This window comes from Gymnoscopelus braueri, assembly GCF_963280865.1.
Source record: "Gymnoscopelus braueri genome assembly, chromosome: 1".
Lineage (NCBI taxonomy): Eukaryota > Metazoa > Chordata > Actinopteri > Myctophiformes > Myctophidae > Gymnoscopelus > Gymnoscopelus braueri.
The window spans coordinates 56,477,995-56,498,289 of record NC_137603.1 but is presented as its reverse complement, the minus strand read 5'-3'; the positions used below and the strand labels follow the sequence as shown (position 1 = coordinate 56,498,289).

Sequence of the window (20,295 nt, the reverse complement as noted above, 5' to 3'; positions counted from 1 at the left end):
GCTGTCTGTAACTGTGATACACTGGTAACATGATACAGTATATGAATGGATAGATATCAGGGCCATGCTATTTGGCTTACCTGTCATTTTATTGCATTCTGTTTTTCATGATGATATGATCTCTATGATCAACAGGATTTAAGTGTTTGCTTGTTGTTTGTTTGTCTTTCTGTGTGTTTGCTTTAGGGTGATATACACAACTTATTTCTGTAGTTTTCACGTAAACGTGAACAATTTCTTCTTCTCAGTGTGCTACTCAAGGTTCAAGGTTGTGTTTTATTGTTACAGCTTGTGTACAGGAGTAAACCTTATTTTTGTTCGGCTTCCTTCAGACAATGTAGCAGCATAGGTAATAATAATAATAATAATAATAATAATAATAATAATAATGATAGTAGTAAAAGAAAGAGAGAGAGTACAACGTGCATATGATTTTGGTGTATTATATACTGTACACCAACAGCATTTTTCAGTAGCTGCCACAGTACTTTTTGTAAACAACTTCCCAGTATCTTCTATATACTAGAAGTATATGTATATATATATACAGCAGTTAGGAACAGTTCAAGCATATTAACCCTTTATGACCGGGAACGCATCTGTGTCATTTTAGATTTCTTTGGCTATTAAAAAAATAGCAGAGCTACAAGCTCATAGCGCGGCACCGAGTGCCGCGCTATGAGCTTGTAGAGCTGCTATTTTTTCAATCATGAAAATCTTTGAATGTATATATTCTTTTAAAGCAACCATTTTTAACTCAAATCTTTGCTTCTGGGGGGGTCCCTGGAACAAAGTATTTTGAGATGGGGGTCTGCGGCCAAATACATATAATTGCTGTTGGTTGCATGTATTTGGCTGTCTCAAAATATTTTGTTCCAGAGACCACCAGAAGCAAATATTGGAGCTAAAAATGTTCGCTTGAAAAAAAATATGTATATTCATGTAGATTTGCACAAATGTTCAAGATTTTTCAAAAATAGCAGATCTACAAGCTCGAGTGCCGCACTATGAGCTTGTATATCTGCTATTTTTGAATAGCCAAAGTATTAAATAATGGTTATAGCTCAAATCTCAAATGACACAGATGCGTTTCCCGGATTGAATGATTTTAAAGTGTTGACGTCTCACCTAGGTAGTTGCGGCTCTTCACCATCTCGGTGACGTTGATCTTGGTGGCTCCCTCGGGGATCTCCACGATCTTGTGGTAGCCCACCTTGGACAGGCTGTGCTGGAACAGGCCGGACACCAGCTGGCAGGCCGTGTTGTCCCCGCCACACACGCCACACCTGTCCATCACCTTGCCCGAGCCGAGGTACTCGTCGCAGCCTGGGCTCTGTGTCACAGAGAGTAAGGGATAAAAGAGGCCCTCTTAATGAAGTTGCAAATTAAATTACAAGTAAAATTCATTTATTCAAGAAGGACAAATAGCTGAATGGGTGGAGAGGACATCTGGGAATCAGAAGGTCCCCGGTCAGTGGTGGAAAAAATACTCACACGTTCTACTTAATTAAAAGTATCAATACTGCAATGTAGAAATACTCCGTTACAAGTGAAAGTCCGTAATTCAAAATGTACTTGAGTAAAAGTACAAAAGTATTGGTATCAAAATATACTTAAAGAACAAAAGTAAAAGTACTCTCAAGTTCAAAATGAATAAAAAATCTTTTGAAAATAAGCCGATCTACAACTATTTTCAAATGGTCGAAATACATATACGGCATATATATGTGTGTTTTGCGAATTTGCGATAATACAAGTCTAAAAAGTAACTAGTAACTAAAGTTTTCAAATAATTGTAGTGGAGTAAAAGTACAATATTTGCCTCTGAGATGTAGTGGAGTAGAAGTAAAAGTATAGAAAATTGGAAATACTCCAGTAAAGTAAAATACCTCAATTTTACTAAGTACAGTACTTAAGTAAATGTACTTAGTTACTTTGCACCTCTGATCCCCGGTTTATCCCCCGTAAGTGTCCCTGAGCAAGACACTTAACCACTAACTGCTCCCCAGGTGTTATAGTGCATGCTCCTAATAATTAGCATGGGTAAATGCAGAGGACAAATTTCACATGTATGTGCCAGTGTTGCTTTTGACAGTCAAAATGTTGATTTAGTTTTAGTCATAGTCTTTTGAATAAAATTCCATTTAGTTTTAGTCATATTTTAGTCATCTGAAATGTTTTAGTTTCTGTCTAGCTTTAGTCGACTAAATATCATAAGATTTTAGTCGACTAAATCTACAGTTGATTTAGTCGACTAAAATGTATGTTGGCGGTGCCTTGATGGCGTCGTAATGGCTGATTTTACTCTTGGTTGCATGCTGAAAATAGCCGATCTACAAGCTCACAACGTATCGCAGCGTGACGCGTTGTGAGCTTGTAGATCTGCTATTTTCAGAGTGCAACATCTGAGCGCAACCTAACAAAATGACTTGTCTTTTAGTTCTACTGGATCTCTTCTCCACTCATCCCTCACTAACACTTTAGTCTAGTTTGTATTTGTTGACGGAATTGTCGATATATTTAGTCTTAGTTTTAGTCACCGTAGCTTCGTTTTTATTTAGTTTCCGTCAGTGAAAAAAGGTAGTCAAAGAACATTTTTCGTCATAGTTTTAGTTGACGAAATCAACGCATACGTATGTGTGAATGAACAGGGACAAAGAAAATACCACAAGTAGAGTGCAGACTAAACTAGAAAAAGTGCTCCTGCCAGGTCAGGTAGGTTATCGTGGGCCAGTAATGTTCGGAGTCCACCAATCAGGATGGAATATGAAAAATCTGACAGATCCGTCTTGATCACATGACTATAGAGATAATGTGTAGAGATGTGTGTGATGTTTGGACAAAATCTGTAGGAGTAATATTTAAAAAATTGTTTAGCAGAAATCTGCCTCATGGTGCCGCTATAACAGGCCAATGTGAAACATTTGGGACAGAGGTTCTGCTCTGGCCTCCAGGGAGTGTGTGTGTACTTTTTACCAAAAGTAAAAGTACTAGAATGCTTGAAAATAGCAGATCTACAAGCTCACAACGCGTCGCACCGCAACGCGTTGTGAGCTTGTAGATTTGCTATTTTCAATAGCCTATGTATAAAATAGGGCTAAAGTGGTTAATGTATGTTTCATAATATCATAATCTGAAAAGTAACTAGTAACTAAAGTTTTCAAATAATAGAAGGTGAGTAAAAGTACAATATTTGCCTCTGAGATGTAGTGTAGTGAAGTAAAAGTACTGAAAACTGGAAATACTCCAGTAAAGTAAAAAAAATACCTCAAAATTGTACTTAAGTATAGTACTTAAGTAAATGTACTTTAGTTACTTTACACCACTGCACTCTAATATAACCTTGTGCTGAAGAGAAAAAAAGAGGAAGAGGAAGCTCTTATCCATATTTATTCTCCTATAGCGCCTCCCCAGACACCTCCGTGGTGGAGTGTAATCCCCATCTGCCGATTGATGCTTACTCCAACTGTTGCAACTCGCCGGAACTCCCTCTCGATAAAAGTGTCATCTAACGCCATAAGTCTGAATGTAACAAAGGAAGTGCTGAGTGTTGGGCTCATGCAGTGAAACACACACACACACAACACTCTTCAGGTGTTGATCTGTCGAGACCGTTTTCCAAAACCGTACAAAAGTACATTAGCTGTATATATGCAAGCGGAGGAGGACACAGCTGAGGTTGATTAAACACAGAAACATACATTCACAAAGCTAAGGCTTTGCTTCACCTGCTTCGCCGCGAACCTCATAGACTCCATCATAATTAACTAAAATAATACAACAACCAATTAGTCAGAGGCCTGGGTCCTCTCCAGGAGTCATATTCTTGGCACACGGTTAGAGAACACATTTTCTTTCACGTTTTCCTGAGCTAATCCTCCGGGGGCGGAGAGTTTTCTGTTCGGCTTCATTGGTGGCTGTGAATAACAGGAAACGCAGCTACAGTGAGTATAGAACACTCAAATCAGCAGTCCATAAATTCAACCCAACAAGCCATAAAAAGCAGCTGGACGTGTTACCAGGTGTTCCAGGACTGGCAGCGGTCCCACTAGAGGCGAGGGCCCCGTCTCTCTCGGACCAACCCAAAACATTCAGCCGTCTCCCACTGGGGGCCCAGTGACTGCATACTGATGCTCAGTGGTGGAAACAGTACTCAGATATTTTTACTTAAGTAAAAGTGTCAATACTGCAATTTAGAAATACTCTGTTACAAGTAAAAGTCTTGTAAAATAATTTACTTAAAGTACAAAAGTATTGGCATCAAAATATACTTAAAAGTACTCATTACACAGAAGGTCCCATTTCAATGTATAAAAATCTACAAGCTCACAATGCGCGCTTGTAGATCGGCTATTTTCAAATGGCCGAAATGTATGTACTGTAGGGCTGAAGTGGTTAATGTATGTTTTGTAATAATAATCGAAATCTACAAAATAACTAGTAACACATTTTTTTAAATAATTGTAGTGGAGTAAAAGTACAATATTTGCCTCCGAGATGTAGTGGAGTAGCAGTAAAAGTATAAAAAATTGCAAATACTCCAGTAAAGTAAAAGCGCCTCAAAATTGTACTTAAAGGACGACTTCACCGCTTTTCAACCTATCTTCATATAATTGGTCCTCACTAATACTCATGATAAAATGGTACAATTTTTTTCTACTTGGTCTGTGTCTCATAGGAGGGCTGTGGACAGTCCAGAAACCTGTCTACCAGTGACATCATCGTTAGGCATGATTTTTTTTTCCCAACAAGATTTCACATTTTTATTTAGATTTGTGTTAACACGAGAACAATGGCTTCTTTTATTGCATTGCAACTTTCCAGGAATAGAAAGCCTGCAGTTTCTATTAGCTTGGATTCCCCATTGATGATGTCACTGGTAGACGGGACTCTGAACTGTCCACAGCCCTCCTCTGAGACACAGACCGAGTAGAAAAAAATTGTACCATTTTATCATGAGTATTAGTGAGGACCTATTATATGAAGATAGGTTGAAAAGCGGTGAAGTCGTCCTTTAAGTACAGTACTTGAGTAAATGTGCTTAGTTACTTTCCACCACTGCTGATGCCAAGACCTCTGTGAAGGCTAAAGCTGGATTTATACTTGGCTGCGCACCTGTGTCGCTTTATTTAATAATACACGACAACACTGCGTCCGAACAAAGTATATATGAAGCCCTCAATTTGGCAAGGATGCAAAGCAGGCGACATTGGGCATGAGCCTTTTCCTTCAGATCCTCTGTGATTGGACGGCCGCCAATCTCCAATGCTTTCCTGTCTGCTCGGGCGTGTTCCAGAGGGGCGTGGCTTCACAGTGCCCCGCCCCAAATGCGTCATTCACACGAATCCCTCCGTTTCCTAGCCGTTAACCCATTAAGACCCGGGAACGCATCTGTGTGTCATTTTTTTTACATTTCTTTTGGCTATTCAAAAATAGCCGAAATAAAATAACCGAGTGCCGCGCTATGAGCTTGTAGATCGACTATTTTTTGAAAAATCTTGAAAATGTGCGCAAATCATTGAATATATATGTTTTTTAAAGCGAACATTTGTAACTCAAATCTTTGCTTTTGGGGGGATTCTACAAATGTCTTCTAAATCCTAACAGTTTAAAAAATATATAAAAAAAACTATGTTGCTATAATATCAGTGGTTCTCACACTTTTTCGTGTCAAGGACCACCCAAAATGATATGTATTTGGCCGCAGACCCCCATCTCAAAATATTTAAATATTTTGTTCCAGGGACCCCCCCAGAGGCAAAGATTTAAGTTAAACATTTTCGCTTTAAAAAATATATATATATATTCAAAGATTTGCACACATCTTCAAGATTTTTCAAAAATAGCAGATCTACAAGCTCATATCTGCTATTTTTGAAGAAATCTCAAAATGACACACAGATGCGTTCCCGGTCTCATTGGGTTAAACCATCACAAACAATCTCTTCCTGAGCCAGGGTGAGGTCTTATTATTGCTAAAGCTTTGTGTAGCTGCCCAGCTTTACGTGTGGTCCTTAAGTGCTGAATATAACTTTAAAAAGATAAATCCCATCAACAAATGCGAATAAGAATGTGTAGACAGTCATAAAAAAGGGTTTTGCAGCAGATTGCAGTGAACTCCTTGGGCTTAGCTGTACCGGGAGTAGCAATAAGTCACTATAGGGCCTAGGACAGAGAACGAGAGAGAGAGAGAGAGAACGAGAGAGATGAGAGGGAGGAATGGAAAAGGAGGGAGAAAGAGAATGACGACAGGGAGATGAGGGCAGGTAGAGACCGAAAGGCAGTGAGAGGGCAGGCAGAACAGGGATGGGGCAAGGGCCCAGCATCCGGTTTTGAAATTGAGTCTATATTATTGCAAAATTGATGATAAAGTAGGGTATGCTCTAGGAGGGGCGGGATGGTTTGATTGACAAGCTACAAAACCAAAAGCATTCATTCCCCGCCCCCGCTCTTGATTGACAAGCTACCCAACCAATAGCATTCCTTTCCGGTGTCATAAGACATGCGTTCCCAAACTTTTTTAGCCTGGTAAACCATCCCCCTTCCGGAAATCTCATTTGCATTTGATTTCAGGAATTGGTCTGGCCTACAGGCCTGTATGGGCAATTTGGCTGTGGCCGGGAGCTGGGCGGGATTAGTACCGTTGACTGACAAACCCTTCAGCCAATCAGCAGTTCGTTCCCCTTCAGCCAATCAGAAGTTTGTTTTCCCCACCACCAGCCACGTTGGGGACTTTTGAAAAGGCCATGCCGAAAATAGGTTGCTTTATTCTGATACATGCCTGTCACTGCCTGCCCCTGCCGGTTGTCAGATAAAATAAAAAAAAATAGGCTCTGTCATGATTAATTGACCATATATATGAAGTTAAACAACTAAATTTGAGTTTGAGAGCGTTTTCAAGTTTTAAAACCGAAACCAAAAACAGCGGACAGAATTTCAATGGCGGCCCGTTCCATTTTTGTCACTCAGGTTCAACCTGATTGGCCTACCTCTGCTGTCAATCACAGAACAATGAGCGAGGACGCTGATTGGAGAGTTCATGTTATTTCTCCGCAGAAACGCCCAGACAGGCCTGTAGGCCAGACTCACTCCTGATATCAAATGGAAATGAGATATCCGGAGGGAGGGGTTTACCAGGCTAAAACTTTTCAGCCCGCGACCCCAAAATAATGCGGCCATTGACTCGCGACCCCACCTAACCCTGGAGGTAATTTATGCACATAAACGTGCACGTTCGGTGCGCATTTGTAATGTTTTAAGCCTAGGGCTATTCAACACATAATGACACATAACAACCGAAATGTTTACAGTGTATAAGTAATTTATACAAGTACAACGGACCACAATGGAAACAGTTTGACTTTTGACTGTAGGCCTACTACTTTTAGTACTGTACTGTTAAAGGATCTACACCATGAATATAAAAAATAATAATAATATTTAATATCATATTGTTTATGTCCCTTTTTTCAAAAGGTTTGAGCCTAAATCAAGCCTCAGATATACTCATTCCAACTAACTTCTCTCTGGCTTATAAAAAATGTTTTTGGTTGGAACTGAAAAACGGGAGGGATTGTACCCTGACGTGACGTCACGTCAGGGTGCAAATCAGTTTGGCCTGTTTTGATCGCGATGCGACACGTTGTGAGCTTGTAGATCGGCTATTTTCAAATAGCCTATAGGTTTAAAATAGGGCTAAAGTGGTTAATGTATGTTTTATAATGTAATATATTTATATCTGCAAAGTAACTAGTAACTTAAGTTTTCAAATAATAGTGGAGTAAAAGTACAATATTTGCCTCTGAGATGTAGTGGAGTAGAAGTAAAAGTACAGACATTTTTAAATGCTCCGGTAAAGTAAAAAATACCTCAAAATTGTACTTTAGTACAGTACTTGAGTAAATGTACTTAGTTACTTTACACCACTGAGTATAATACAGCACAAAGTTATATAACGCAGACGTCCTTGGTTATGTTTACATGCATAATAATATCCTCTTGATATTTCTGATCCTCGTGTATTCTGTTTATGTTCTGTTGGATATAACCCGGATACGCTCTAATCTTGGCTACAGCAATAAGCCCAGATAAGGTGCCTGGGCATATTCTTGATATCTGGGATACTGAAGCAACATGCTATATCTTGTATGTGGGTTTCTCTGTTTCAGAAAGTACTCACATGTTTTGATTAAGTAAAAGTATCAATACTGCAATGTAGATACGTGTACTCTGGAGTAAAAAGTATAGGCATCAACATATGCTTAGAGTACCAAAAGTAAAAGTACTCATTGTGCAGAATGTCCCATTTCAAATGCCCCAAGTTCAAAATGTATAAAAAATCTTTTGAAAATAGCCGATCTGGGCTCCCTACGCTGGCAGGGGGAGTGTAGCGCCAAGGATTACTTAGACAGTTGGCACTGGGTGAAAAAGGGTTGCAAAATCGTGGGATAAAAGATCAGGGAGATACAAGATCACAATGCAACGCATTGTGAGCTTGTAGATCTGCTATTTTATGAAGATGAATTATATGAAGTTTTTATATAATTGTAAAAGTACAATATTTTCTTCTGAGATGTAGTGGAGTAAAATTAAAAGTATAACAAATTAGAAATACTCCAGTAAAGTAAAAGCACATCAAAATTGTAAAATTTCAAGTACAATACTTAAGTAAATGTACTACTTTCCACCACTGCTGACACTGCACACTCATCCATAGTCACAGTAGGTAGTTAGGAAAATAATGACTTCCCACCAAATATAACATTACTTTTTCTCAACGACTGCAAACAGTTGAATAACCAACAGGACAAGTTGATAGTAAATAATGATGCAGAAAATGGAAGTGCCTCAGCTAGCGAGAGAAAAAAATAAACAGAACATGGTTTTATTTGTGGGCACATCGAAACACGGGAAAGCAGTGACAATAAACAGTATCCCAAAAAAGACTGTGACAGAGATATGAGTTACTGTTTGCACAAAGCCACTGAGAGGGAGAATGAGCGACTTGCTAGCTGTACACACAGTAAAACATGTTTACAGGTCCATTTGGTTACAAAGTGGTTAAATCAACACTGAGGATTTTACCAGTGGTGTAAAGTAACTAAGTACATTTACTCAAGTACTGTACAATTTTGAGGTATTTTTGTACTAATATTATTATACTTTATTATACTTTTTATACTTTGTATAATATTGCACTTTTACTCCACTACAACTATTTGAAAACTTTAGTTACTAGTTACTTTGTAGATTTTTATTATTATTACAAAACATACATTAACTCTTTCACTGCCAGACTTATTTCAGACTGTGTCGTCCCAGTGCCAGGAAAAAGGTGCATTTTTCCTCTGTTTGTTTTTTAACATTGAAGTTTTGGATAGCGTTATCTCCTAGTTCCTTTGAGATAAACCCCCCAAAAAAAGACCAAAAAATTCAGAAAAATTCAACAAAAAAAAAAATATTTTCGTCATTCCGTCATTGGCCATGATAGCCATAGAGCCATCGGACGGGAATTCCCGTCCGGGGCAGTCAAAGAGTTAACCACTTCAGCCCTATATACATTTCGGCCATTTGAAAATAGCCGATCTACAAGCTCACAATGCGACGCAAAAGATTTTTATACATTTTATGCATTTGAAAACTTGTGAAATGGGACATTCTGCATAATGAGTACTTTCTACTTTTGGTACTTTAAAGTACATTTTGATACCAATACTTTTGTACTTTGACTCAAGTAAATTTTGAATTCCGGATTTTCACTTGTAAGGGCACGGTCACACCGCACTTTTATTTTACCTATTGGGCGGAATCTGCCAATGCTTTGTCAATGCAAATGCGTGGATTCATGGAAAAAATCCGCAAGACCATGAATCCACGCATTTGCATTGACAAAGCATTGGCAGATTCCGCCCCATAGGTAAAATAAAAGTGCGGTGTGACCGTGCCCTTAGGGCGCGCTCCCACCAAAACATGGTCGGCTAGCGTTAAACGCAGGTTGTGCGCGGCCACAGTTTTTTGCAGCCAGCGGATTCTAAAAAACGGGAGTGACGCGCCTGTCACTCACTTTCAGGACCCTCCCCGTAGCCCGCACCGCGTTCTGCCTTGAGCACCATGGTGCTTCCTGAGTCTTGGGACGGTCCGCCTTCGACTCACCCGATTGGACAGAGGAGGAAAAGCAGCTCCTGCCTCCAGCAGTTTTATGCTTCAAATGGACAAGTCGTGTAGAGCGGATATACGCACGGTCTGCGCGACAGGCGGAAAGATCCGCTCTTGCGTGAATCCACACATTTACATTGACAATGCATTGGCAGATTCTGCCCCATAGGTAAAATGAAAGTGCGGTGAGAGCGCGCCCTTAGGGCGCGCCCCCACCAAGAGTTGGCTGGCCGCTGATTGCAGAATCTGCCAATGCATTGTCAATGCAAATGCGTGGATTCCTGGTCTTGCGGATTTTTTCCAAGAATCCACGCATTTGCATTGACAATGCATTGGCAGATTCTGCAATCAGCGGCCAGCCAACTCTTGGTGGGGGCGCGCCCTTACAGAGTATTTCTACATTGCAGTATTGATACTTTTACTTAAGTAAAACAAATTGAGTAGCCTACCTTTTCCACCACTGGATTTTTACTGTGTATCATATAATGACAAAGTGCCTAATAACACTATGGTATACCAACTGCAATACTATAAAACACAGTAACTTTTCATAATATTTTGACTGGCTTCAGTGAGTGCACCACAGGAAAAAAAGGGGGGGAAAGGCTTGCTGCTCATGGCAGCCTAAGGAAGGCTATCGGTTACGTAGCATACCCAATGAATATTTCTTTCACATATCCATTTTCAACATAAATCCCTTGACCTAAAATAACACAATTATCACAGCTATCAATTCAGCTAGCCTTCAAGCTACGGAGAAGGGAAAAAAAACGGGGAGTAAAGTAATCCTCCACCTCATAAAGATTTTGACAGGCTAAGAGGTTATCTGTAGCCATTTGCCTGGGAAAGGCTCTGAATCACCACATATTAGTGTCAGAGGAGAGAGCCGGGACCATAATTTATGCAGTGGTGTAAAGTCACTAAAGTACATGTTATTTGTACTTTACTTGAGTATTTCCAATTTCCAATAATTTTACTTCTACTCCACTACATCTCAGAGGCAAATACAGTACTTTTACTCCACTACAATTATTTGAAAACTTTAGTTAGGGCGCGCTCCCACCGCACTTTTATTTTACCTCTGGGGCAGAATCTGCCAATGCTTTGTCAATGCAAATGCATGGATTCTTGGAAAAAATCCGCAAGACCAGGAATCCACGCATTTGCATTGACAAAGCATTGGCAGATTCAGCCCCAGAGGTAAAATAAAAGTGCGGTGGGAGCGCGCCCTTACTCGTTACTTTGCAGATATAAATTATTACATTATAAAACATATATTAACCAATTTAGTCCTATTAGATACCTAGAATATTTGAAAATAGCCGATCTACAAGCTCACAATGCGTTGTGAACTTGTAGATCTGCTATTTTCAAACATTTCAGTACTTTTACTTTTGGTACTTTAAGTACATTTTGATACCAGTACTTTTGTACTCAAGTAAATTTTGAACACCAGACTTTGACTTGTAACAGAGTACTTCTACATTGCAGTATTGATACTTTTACTTAAGTAAAACATTTGAGTAAATTTTCCACCACTGAATTTATGAACAGACAATCTGAGCTATCGGCGTTATACATCACATGACCGTGAACTTTTATAGCGAGGGGGGGGGGCAACAAAAAAAAAAATACCCTAATGTAGGATTTCCACTCCTTAGATATGGTAAGGAGCCAAAGCAGCTTCCAGTTCTACAATCCAGGAAGCATTAGTAGAGCTAAGGCAATCATTTGATATCTAGTGATGTGGACAGTTGCGCCCTTTAACCCAGTAAGACCGGGAACGCATCTGTGTCATTTAAAGATTTATTTGGCTATTCAAAAATAGCAGATCCACAAGCTCACTCAGTGCCGCGCTATGAGCTTGTAGATCTGCTATTTTTGAAAGATCTTTGAATATATATATATTTTCTTTTTTAAAGCGAACATTTTTAACTAAAATCTTTGCTTCTGGGGGATTCTACAAATGTCTTCTACATCCTAACAGTTTTTTTTAAGCGTATGTTGCTATTATATCAGTGGTTCTCAATTTTTTTCATGACAAGGACCCCCAAAATTATATGTATTTGGCCGCGAACCCCCATCTGAAAATATTTAGCTCCAGGGACCACCAGAAGCAAAGATTTGAGTTAAAAATGTGTATATATATTCAAAGATTTGCACACATTTTCACAACTTTTCACATTTTTTCAAAAATAGCAGATCTACAAGCTCGTAGCGCGCCGCGCTACGAGCTTGTATATCTGCTATTTTTGAATAGCCCAAAGAAATCTTAAAATGACACACAGATGCGTTCCCGGTCTTAAGGGGTTAAATCGTCCAACTGTCAAGACAGACTTTTCAGCATTAGTCTGGCATGCCATACAAATCACAGACATCCTGATCTTTCCGCCCGATTAATCCCCCCCTGAAAACAGTCAGATCTCGCCCTCCTCGGGGCTGTTCCGCTGACAAGGGGTGACCGCTACCGCGACCCCGTCAAAACGAGGTGTCGGAGGGGTGTCAGAACACATGAGCCACAGCCAAGGACATGGGAGAGACTTAGCTGTTCCTCTAGCAGAAAGAAAGAAGCCCCTTTGCTCAAATCCCATGCAGCCTTTGGAACGGAGATGAACACTCCAGCCCAGAGAGGGGGCTGGAGACTTTCTTTTTCTTTTTTCGGGGACATGCGTGCTGCTGTGCTTTGGCTTTTTCTAAGACATTCTACTGTAGATTCTACTATTTTCAAACATTATTACTTTTACTTTTGGTACTTTAAGTCAGTGGTTCTCAACCTTTTCAGGCTGCGACCCCCAAAAAGAATCATATTTGAATTGGGGACCACCCAACATAATCATATTTGAACTGGGGACCCCCCAACATAATCATATTTGAACTGGGGACCCCCTAACATAATCATATTTGAACTGGGGACCCCCCACCCAGACAAGCACTTGGAATTGTAGGAGTTGAGGCATTACATTTAGTTTGACTCTGTTCCACAGATAAATATTGTGAAAAACTCACATCGCCTCGCTTGTGAGCTTGTAGATCAGCTATTTTCACAATGTTTGCCTCTTTCTTTCTTTTCTGTTTTTTTAGGTACACATTTCTTTTTTACATTTTTCACTGTCATCTGGGGACCCCCCTGGGGGACCCGACCCACAGGTTAAGAACCACTGCTTTAAGTATATGTTGATGCCAACACTTTTGTACTTTTACTCAAGTAAGATTTTGAACACAGGCCTTTTACTTGTAACAGAGTATGCTTATATTGTGTTATTGATACTTTTACCTTAGTAAAATATCTGAGTACTTCTTCCACCACTGCATTGCGTGCTGTGCTTTGGCTTTCTCTAAGTCATTTAGTTTTTTTTTGTCAGGGGCCACATAGTTACTGTCTTTTATTTTCATCTTTTCTCTGTGGGTGGTTTAATGCCATCTGGAGAAGAAAAAACACCCCGTTTTCGGTGGAACTACAGTATACCAGGGATTTTAAACTGTCACTTAGAGCGTATACCTTCATCTGGAAATGGTTAGGCGTGTCAGGATAGTGGAGTCGACTCGCAGTCAACAGGGGAACGCTGAAAATAACATTATTCTTTAAGTAAATCTCGATGGTATTTTCCCCCACACACACACTAGGAACTGGCGTTTACTCACTGAATAGCTGAAATTGCAGAAACAAAATGAAACTCACACTTTGTTATTGTTGGTGGCACTTGTCACTGTGGATTTCTCACATCTTGCAAAACACAACCATGGCCTTAAACTATCCAAGCCATAATCTTTTCAATTGTACAATTAACGGGACGACGCGCTAGCCCGGCAGCTAGGTATGCACCCCTACAGTACAGTATATATGTACTGTAATGCAGAGGTGTAAAGTAACTAAGTACATGTACTCAAGTACTGTACTTAAGTAAAAAATGTAGGTATATTTCCAATTTAATACTTTTACTTCTACTCCACTACACCTCAGAGGCAAATATTGTACTTTTACTCCACTACAATTATTGAAAAACTTTAGTTAGTTTATAGATTTTGATTATTATTAAAGCACATACATTAACCACTTCAGCCCTATATACATTTCGGCCATTTGAAAATAGCCGATCTACAAGCTCACAATGCGTCGCGAAATATACGAATACTTTTCTACTTTTACTCAAGTCATTTTTTTTATTCCGGACTTTTACTTGTAACAGAGTATTTCTACATTGAAGTATTGATACTTTTACTTAAGTAAAAAAAAATGTATTTTTTCCACCACTGCTGACTGACCCCTGAAGTTTAATGTAACCCACTCTACAGTATCTCTCTGAGAACATGGAGCATATTGCATAAATCTAACAGACCACCACAGAGAAGCACATCATAATACAGATATTATGGGGACCCTTGACACAGTAATTGCAAAAATTAATGGCAACTACGTTTTTCTTCTTTTTTTTTTCTTTCTTCCAGTAGCATGTGTGCAGAGGCGTCTAGTCTAGAAATAAAGATTTAGAGGCGCTGCAAATCTCTCCGAGCCAATGGCAGGGTTAGTTGGTGGGTGGGGACGGTAAATATCATGCTTCCATCATAGCTTAAATGCTAAACATGCATGCTGTCAAGATATACGGTTGCACAGGCAATCTGTCACAGAATCCCTTCCCCGACAGCGCTGGCATAAGTTACAGCAGCCTTGCAATAATAGTGCTTTTAACAATGTGTGGGGGCCCCTGGTTTGTGGTCCCCACCACACAGGAATGCAAATATGACTAGAAATTGAGTGGTCAGAATGACTTCATGCTTTAAATGAACAGGAATGTTGGATACGGCGTGCAGCGAGCGCTTTTAACCCATTAAGAGCGGGAACGCATCTGTGTCATGATCTTAAGATTTCTTTGGGCTATTCAAAAATAGCAGATCTACAAGCTCATGAGCTTGTAGATCTGATATTTGAGAAAAATCGTGAAAATATGTGCAAATCTTTATTATGTTTTTTAGAGCAGACATTTTTTACTCAAACCTTTGCTTCTGGGGATTCTACAAATGCCTTCTAAATCAATTTTTATTTTATTTTTTAAAACACATGTTTCTATGTCAGTGGTTCTCAAACTTTTTCATGTCAAGGACCCCCAAAATTATATGTATTTGGCCACGGACCCCCCATCTCAAAATATTTTGTAATAGGGAACCCCAGAAGCAAAGATTTGAGTCAAAAAAGTTCCCTATACGTATTAAAATATTTGCACAACTGTTTATGATTTTTCAAAAAATAACAGATCTACAAGCTCATAGTGCGGCACTCGGTGTCGCGCTATGAGCTTGTATATCTGCTATTTTTGAATAGCCCAAAAGAAATCTAAAAAAAATGACACCGATGCGTTCCGGGTCTTAATGTGTTAACTCCATCCCCGCCTACAGTAAATTAACTTTGAGATGCGGTGGGGAAAAAAGGCTGTGTGCTGGATGCTGCACGGGGACCAGTCACAACTAAAAGCATGTGGGCTGAGCTGACTGTGTGTGTGTGTGTGTGTGTGTGTGTGTGTGTGTGTGTGTGTGTGTGTGTGTGTGTGTGTGTGTGTGTGTGTGTGTGTGTGTGTGTGTGTGTGTGTGTGTGTGTGTGTGTGTGTGTTAGTGTAACGTTCCAACTCAGGGTGGGTCCATGTCAAGCGACTTTTGACTAATGAAGACTCCAAAATGTGGGGAGATGTGCTGCCTAAATGGTAGCAAGACTCACAGCCTGGGTGTTCCTCAACTTTACCTTTGTTCATTATTATTATTGATTTGGTTTTTGTTAAAGTAAAGTAAATACTTTCTTCATGCCCCCAGGTTTTTCTTTACACCACCTGCACATAATATATTTTTAACTCATATAGGCTTCATCTCCATAAATCAGTGGTTCTCAACCAGTGGTCCTTGAGGGGGTTCCAGGTGGTCCCCAGCTAAATGATGTAGAGTTGGTAACCAAATGGACCCTTATAGATCTTTAACTATTGAGAGCGTAAAATGAGGAAACCAAATGGACCCTTACGGGTCCATTTGGTTTCCTTTTACGCTCTCAAGAGTTAAATTATTGTTAAACATCTGCATGACTTTATTTACAAGTCTACAACAAGAATTGTTATTTTGATCAACGTTTGCCTGTTATCTCTCCTATGGTACCAACACCAATACAGCATGGATGGAATTGTGGACAAAATCTTAATCCAACGATAACAAAATATATAATATAAGTCTTGGGTCTGAGAGGCTAAATCTCATCAAACGGTGGTTCCGTGGCTCAAATGCCGAATAAATAATGGACCTTGCTATGAAAAAGGTTGAAAACCACTGCCATAAATGAATAAAACAACATAAAAAACTATGCCTGGATCTGAGACAAAGCTCTACTATATTTTTGTTTTAGCCGGACCTGGCAAAAATAAGTTGTAATAATGTGTTACTTATTGACTTACAAAGCAACTTACTGACTGTCTGTCTGTCTGTCTGTCTGTCTGTCTGTCTGTCTGTCTGACTGACTGACTGACTGACTGACAGACAGACAGACAGACAGACTGACTCCCCATTGTTGAAACACAGGTTATGTGTTGCCTACACATGCACCGTGCACCATGGATACATAGACAGATAGACTGACTGAGTGATACAGCATTGTTTGGTCACCCCAAAAGTCAACTAGCAGAACAATCGCTCCTCGAAGGTTATGGGATGTAGTCTATCCTCATTTGGTATAACAACAAACTAGCCAATCACAGCGCAATCGTGACTCCAGGCTACGGGATCTTAAAAAAAAAAAGCTTTTGCAAACAATGTCAGCTTGTGTGGAAATGATCTCTATTTCATCTTGTGCAGTCAAATACAAACAGTTTCTGATCTACAAATGGCTAGTTGACAAAGTTTGTTAACAACATCCACCGAGTTTCCGAGAGAGAGGAAACAGTTGCCGTGTGCGGTTGCTACCCTGTCACACATTCAACAATCCGATTGGGCTTTTTTATGTCCAGAGTCTGTGCTTTGTCTCTCCCCGGTCCGTGTTTATGGCGGTCATATCCTCTACTGACAGGCAGATCCAAGAACCAAGGCTGACAGTGGACTGACAACAGCAGATGCTGCTGGAGGCTTGGTCCAGGCTCCTCCATCAGCATCATCCGTCCAGCGGAGGCAGCTGTTGGGAGGCAGCCGTATAGACTGTACATAAATGATCCATCATCACATCGACCGTGCGGGGTTAGATATATTGGATCCAGCCCAGGGTTTACAGTCTCCCCTTTTGAGGTATTGTTATACAGTAGAGGAAATCTGGAATGCATTCTGAGCCAACCGTAATGTCGGGTATACAGTTATATTTCCACGTGTCCTTGGAAAGAGGTTCCACTTATGGGACAGGGAAACAAAAGCTGTTGAAAGTCGTGTCATTGCCACATAACTTAACCCATAAAGACCGGGAACGCATCTGTGCCATTTTCAAGATTTCTTTGGGCTATTCAAAAATGGCAGATATGATCTGCTATATCTTTTTTAAAGAAAATCGTGAAAATGTGTGCTAATCTTTATATGTCTACATTTTTAACTCAAGTCTTTGCTTCTGGCGGTCCCTGGAACAAAATATTTTCAGATGGGGGTCTGCGCGGCCAAATACATTTTGGGTGGTCCTTGACATGAAAAAGTTTAAGAACCACTGATATATATTCTTTTAAACTGTTAGGATTTAGAAGACATTTGTAGAATCACCAGAAGCAATACGATTTGAGTTACAGAACAAATGTTCTTTAAAAATATATATATTCAAAGATGTGCACACATTTTCACGATTAAAAATAAAATAGCAGATCTACAAGCTCATAGCGCATAGCGAGTGCCGCGCTATGAGCTTGTACATCTGCTATTTTTGAAGAGCCAAAGGAATCTAAAAATGACACACAGATGCGTTCCCGGTCTTAATGGGTTAAAAAGTACAGTTTCAAATGTGTTTACCAAACATGAAAAATGTCAACATAGCTCCCACACAACCTGAAAACACAGCATTACACTGGCGTCTTTAGATATCCCACCATGACAATGCTTATAACCAGTGGTGGAAAAAGTAGTAAAATGTATACATTTTACTTTAGTAAAAAGTATCAATACTGCAATGTGGAAGTACTCTGCTACAAGTAAAAATCTGGAATTCAAAATTTACTTGAGTAAAAGTACAAAAGTATTGGTATCAGTACCAAAAGTAAAAGTACAAAAATGTTTGAAAATAGCAGATCTACAAGCTCACAACGCGTCGCATCACGACGCATTGTGAGCTTGTAGATCGGCTATTTTCAAATTAAATAGCCAAGGTATAAAATAGGACTAAAGAGGTTAATGCATGTTTTATAATGTAATAATTTATATCTGCAAAGTAACTAGGTCTACAGTTTTCAAATAATTGTAGTGGACTAAAAGTACAATATTTGCCTCTGAGCTATAGTGGAGTAGAAGTCAAAGTATAGACAATTGTAAATGCTCCGGTAAAGTAAAAGTACCTCAAAATTGTAGGCTACTTAAGTACAGTACTTGAGTAAATGTACTTAGTTACTTTACACCACTGCTTATAACATCCAAAGCCCGGGCAATACATTTCACACAGTGAGAACACAAAATATTTCTTCAATCCAAGAAATCACTATGTAAACAAAGCCAACGGTGGTGTTTCAGTGGAGGCCAATTAGGGGATTGGGCCATTCAAGTGAAACAGCTCCGTTCCTTGGCACAAGTGGTGCATTCTATTTAAAAAAAACACTGTATATCCATTTAGGAAAAACAATCATTACTTGACATTCATCATCCGTTCTGTTATGTAGATAATCCGGTTGAACCGAGCTCTAGTGTGGTATGCTAGCCCCGGGGCCCAGAATTCCGAGTGCCTCGGAGACAGGCATTAAAATGGTATTTCAACCTCAGCCAAATGAGAGAATCGGAGTGAACAATTGAAGAAGCCATTGAGAATCCCCCGCTGGCAGGGCGCTTTATGTTATATACGTCCTCAATGAGACTGATTTCATTCACAGTATCACGGTTGACAGTTTTTTGTTCTAATGGAAAGTCTTTAAACCCTGTGAGCCATGGCAATTCCATCAGCCTCTCTCAGCTATATCAGCGCTTATGAAACCATCATAAGCTACAGTATGTAAAAAAAAAGGATACTTTTGCCATCCTATATCAAAAAGTTTCTTATTATACCCTCCAGAACAAACTAAATAAGGTGAGAAATGGTTATCTTAATCATAATTATCAGCAGACCTATAAACCCCTTTCAATCCGGAAACGCATCTAGGTCATTTTAAGATTTCTTTGGCCAAAAATAGCAGATCTACAAGCTCATAGAGCGGCACCGAGTGCCGCACTATGAGCTTGTAGATCTGCTATTTTTGAAAAATCTTGAAAATGTGTGCAAATCTTTGAATATATACATTTTAACTCAAATCTTTGCTTCTGGGGGTCCCTGGAACAAAATATTTTGAGCTCGAAGCGCGGCACTCAATGCCGCACTTCGAGCTTGTATATCTGCTATTTTTGAATAGGCAAAGAAATAAAAAAGAATTACACACAGATGCGTTCCCGGTCTTAATGGGTTAAATTGTGCATTACCATCTGGAATAGAGAGATCTCTGAACAGAAATCTATGACATTTGACTCACAATTCTCTCAAGAAAACTTTAAGATTAAAGCATAGTCAAAATCGCTCATTTCAACCGTAAAAAAATACACTCTGAGATGAAAGTAGCACATCCCTTTAAGAGCAGATTTACGAGGAACGGGTAAAAAAGGAGTTATTTGGTGAACATTATGGGCCCATATCTTCCAGCTCCTCCGAACGTAGAAGAGATGCATGCAGAGACCTTTGGACACCTGCCATCGTTGTTATCAAGATTTGGCCGGGCCAATGACACGCCATGCAAGCTCATCTGGAAATGCAATATTTACTTTAGAGGGCTCCCAGGTCGAGAAAGCTGAGGCAACATCATCCCGACGAAGAAGAATTTATAGTGGAGAATTTATAGTGGACATGACGGTCACAAGCATGGAAATGACATTAACTGAGATCTTACACATATCTCTCAGACTGACCACATCCTACAAATACCATTTGAGATGGTATTGTCTTTGGTTTCAGTCGAATACTGTGTGCAATAGGTTAGG

The 20,295-nt window shown here is 39.6% G+C and overlaps 1 protein-coding gene across 1 annotated transcript in view; it reads right to left on the bottom strand.

The window, feature by feature from the left end:
* The window catches only part of thsd4 (thrombospondin type 1 domain containing 4), a 108,688-nt gene that overhangs the window by 22,150 nt on the left and 66,243 nt on the right, over nucleotides 1-20,295 (bottom strand). The window contains exon 9 of the mRNA XM_080424977.1: nucleotides 1,129-1,333. Within this exon, the coding sequence (XP_080281103.1) occupies nucleotides 1,129-1,333 (205 nt within the window). The remainder of the gene's footprint in view (nucleotides 1-1,128; nucleotides 1,334-20,295) is intronic.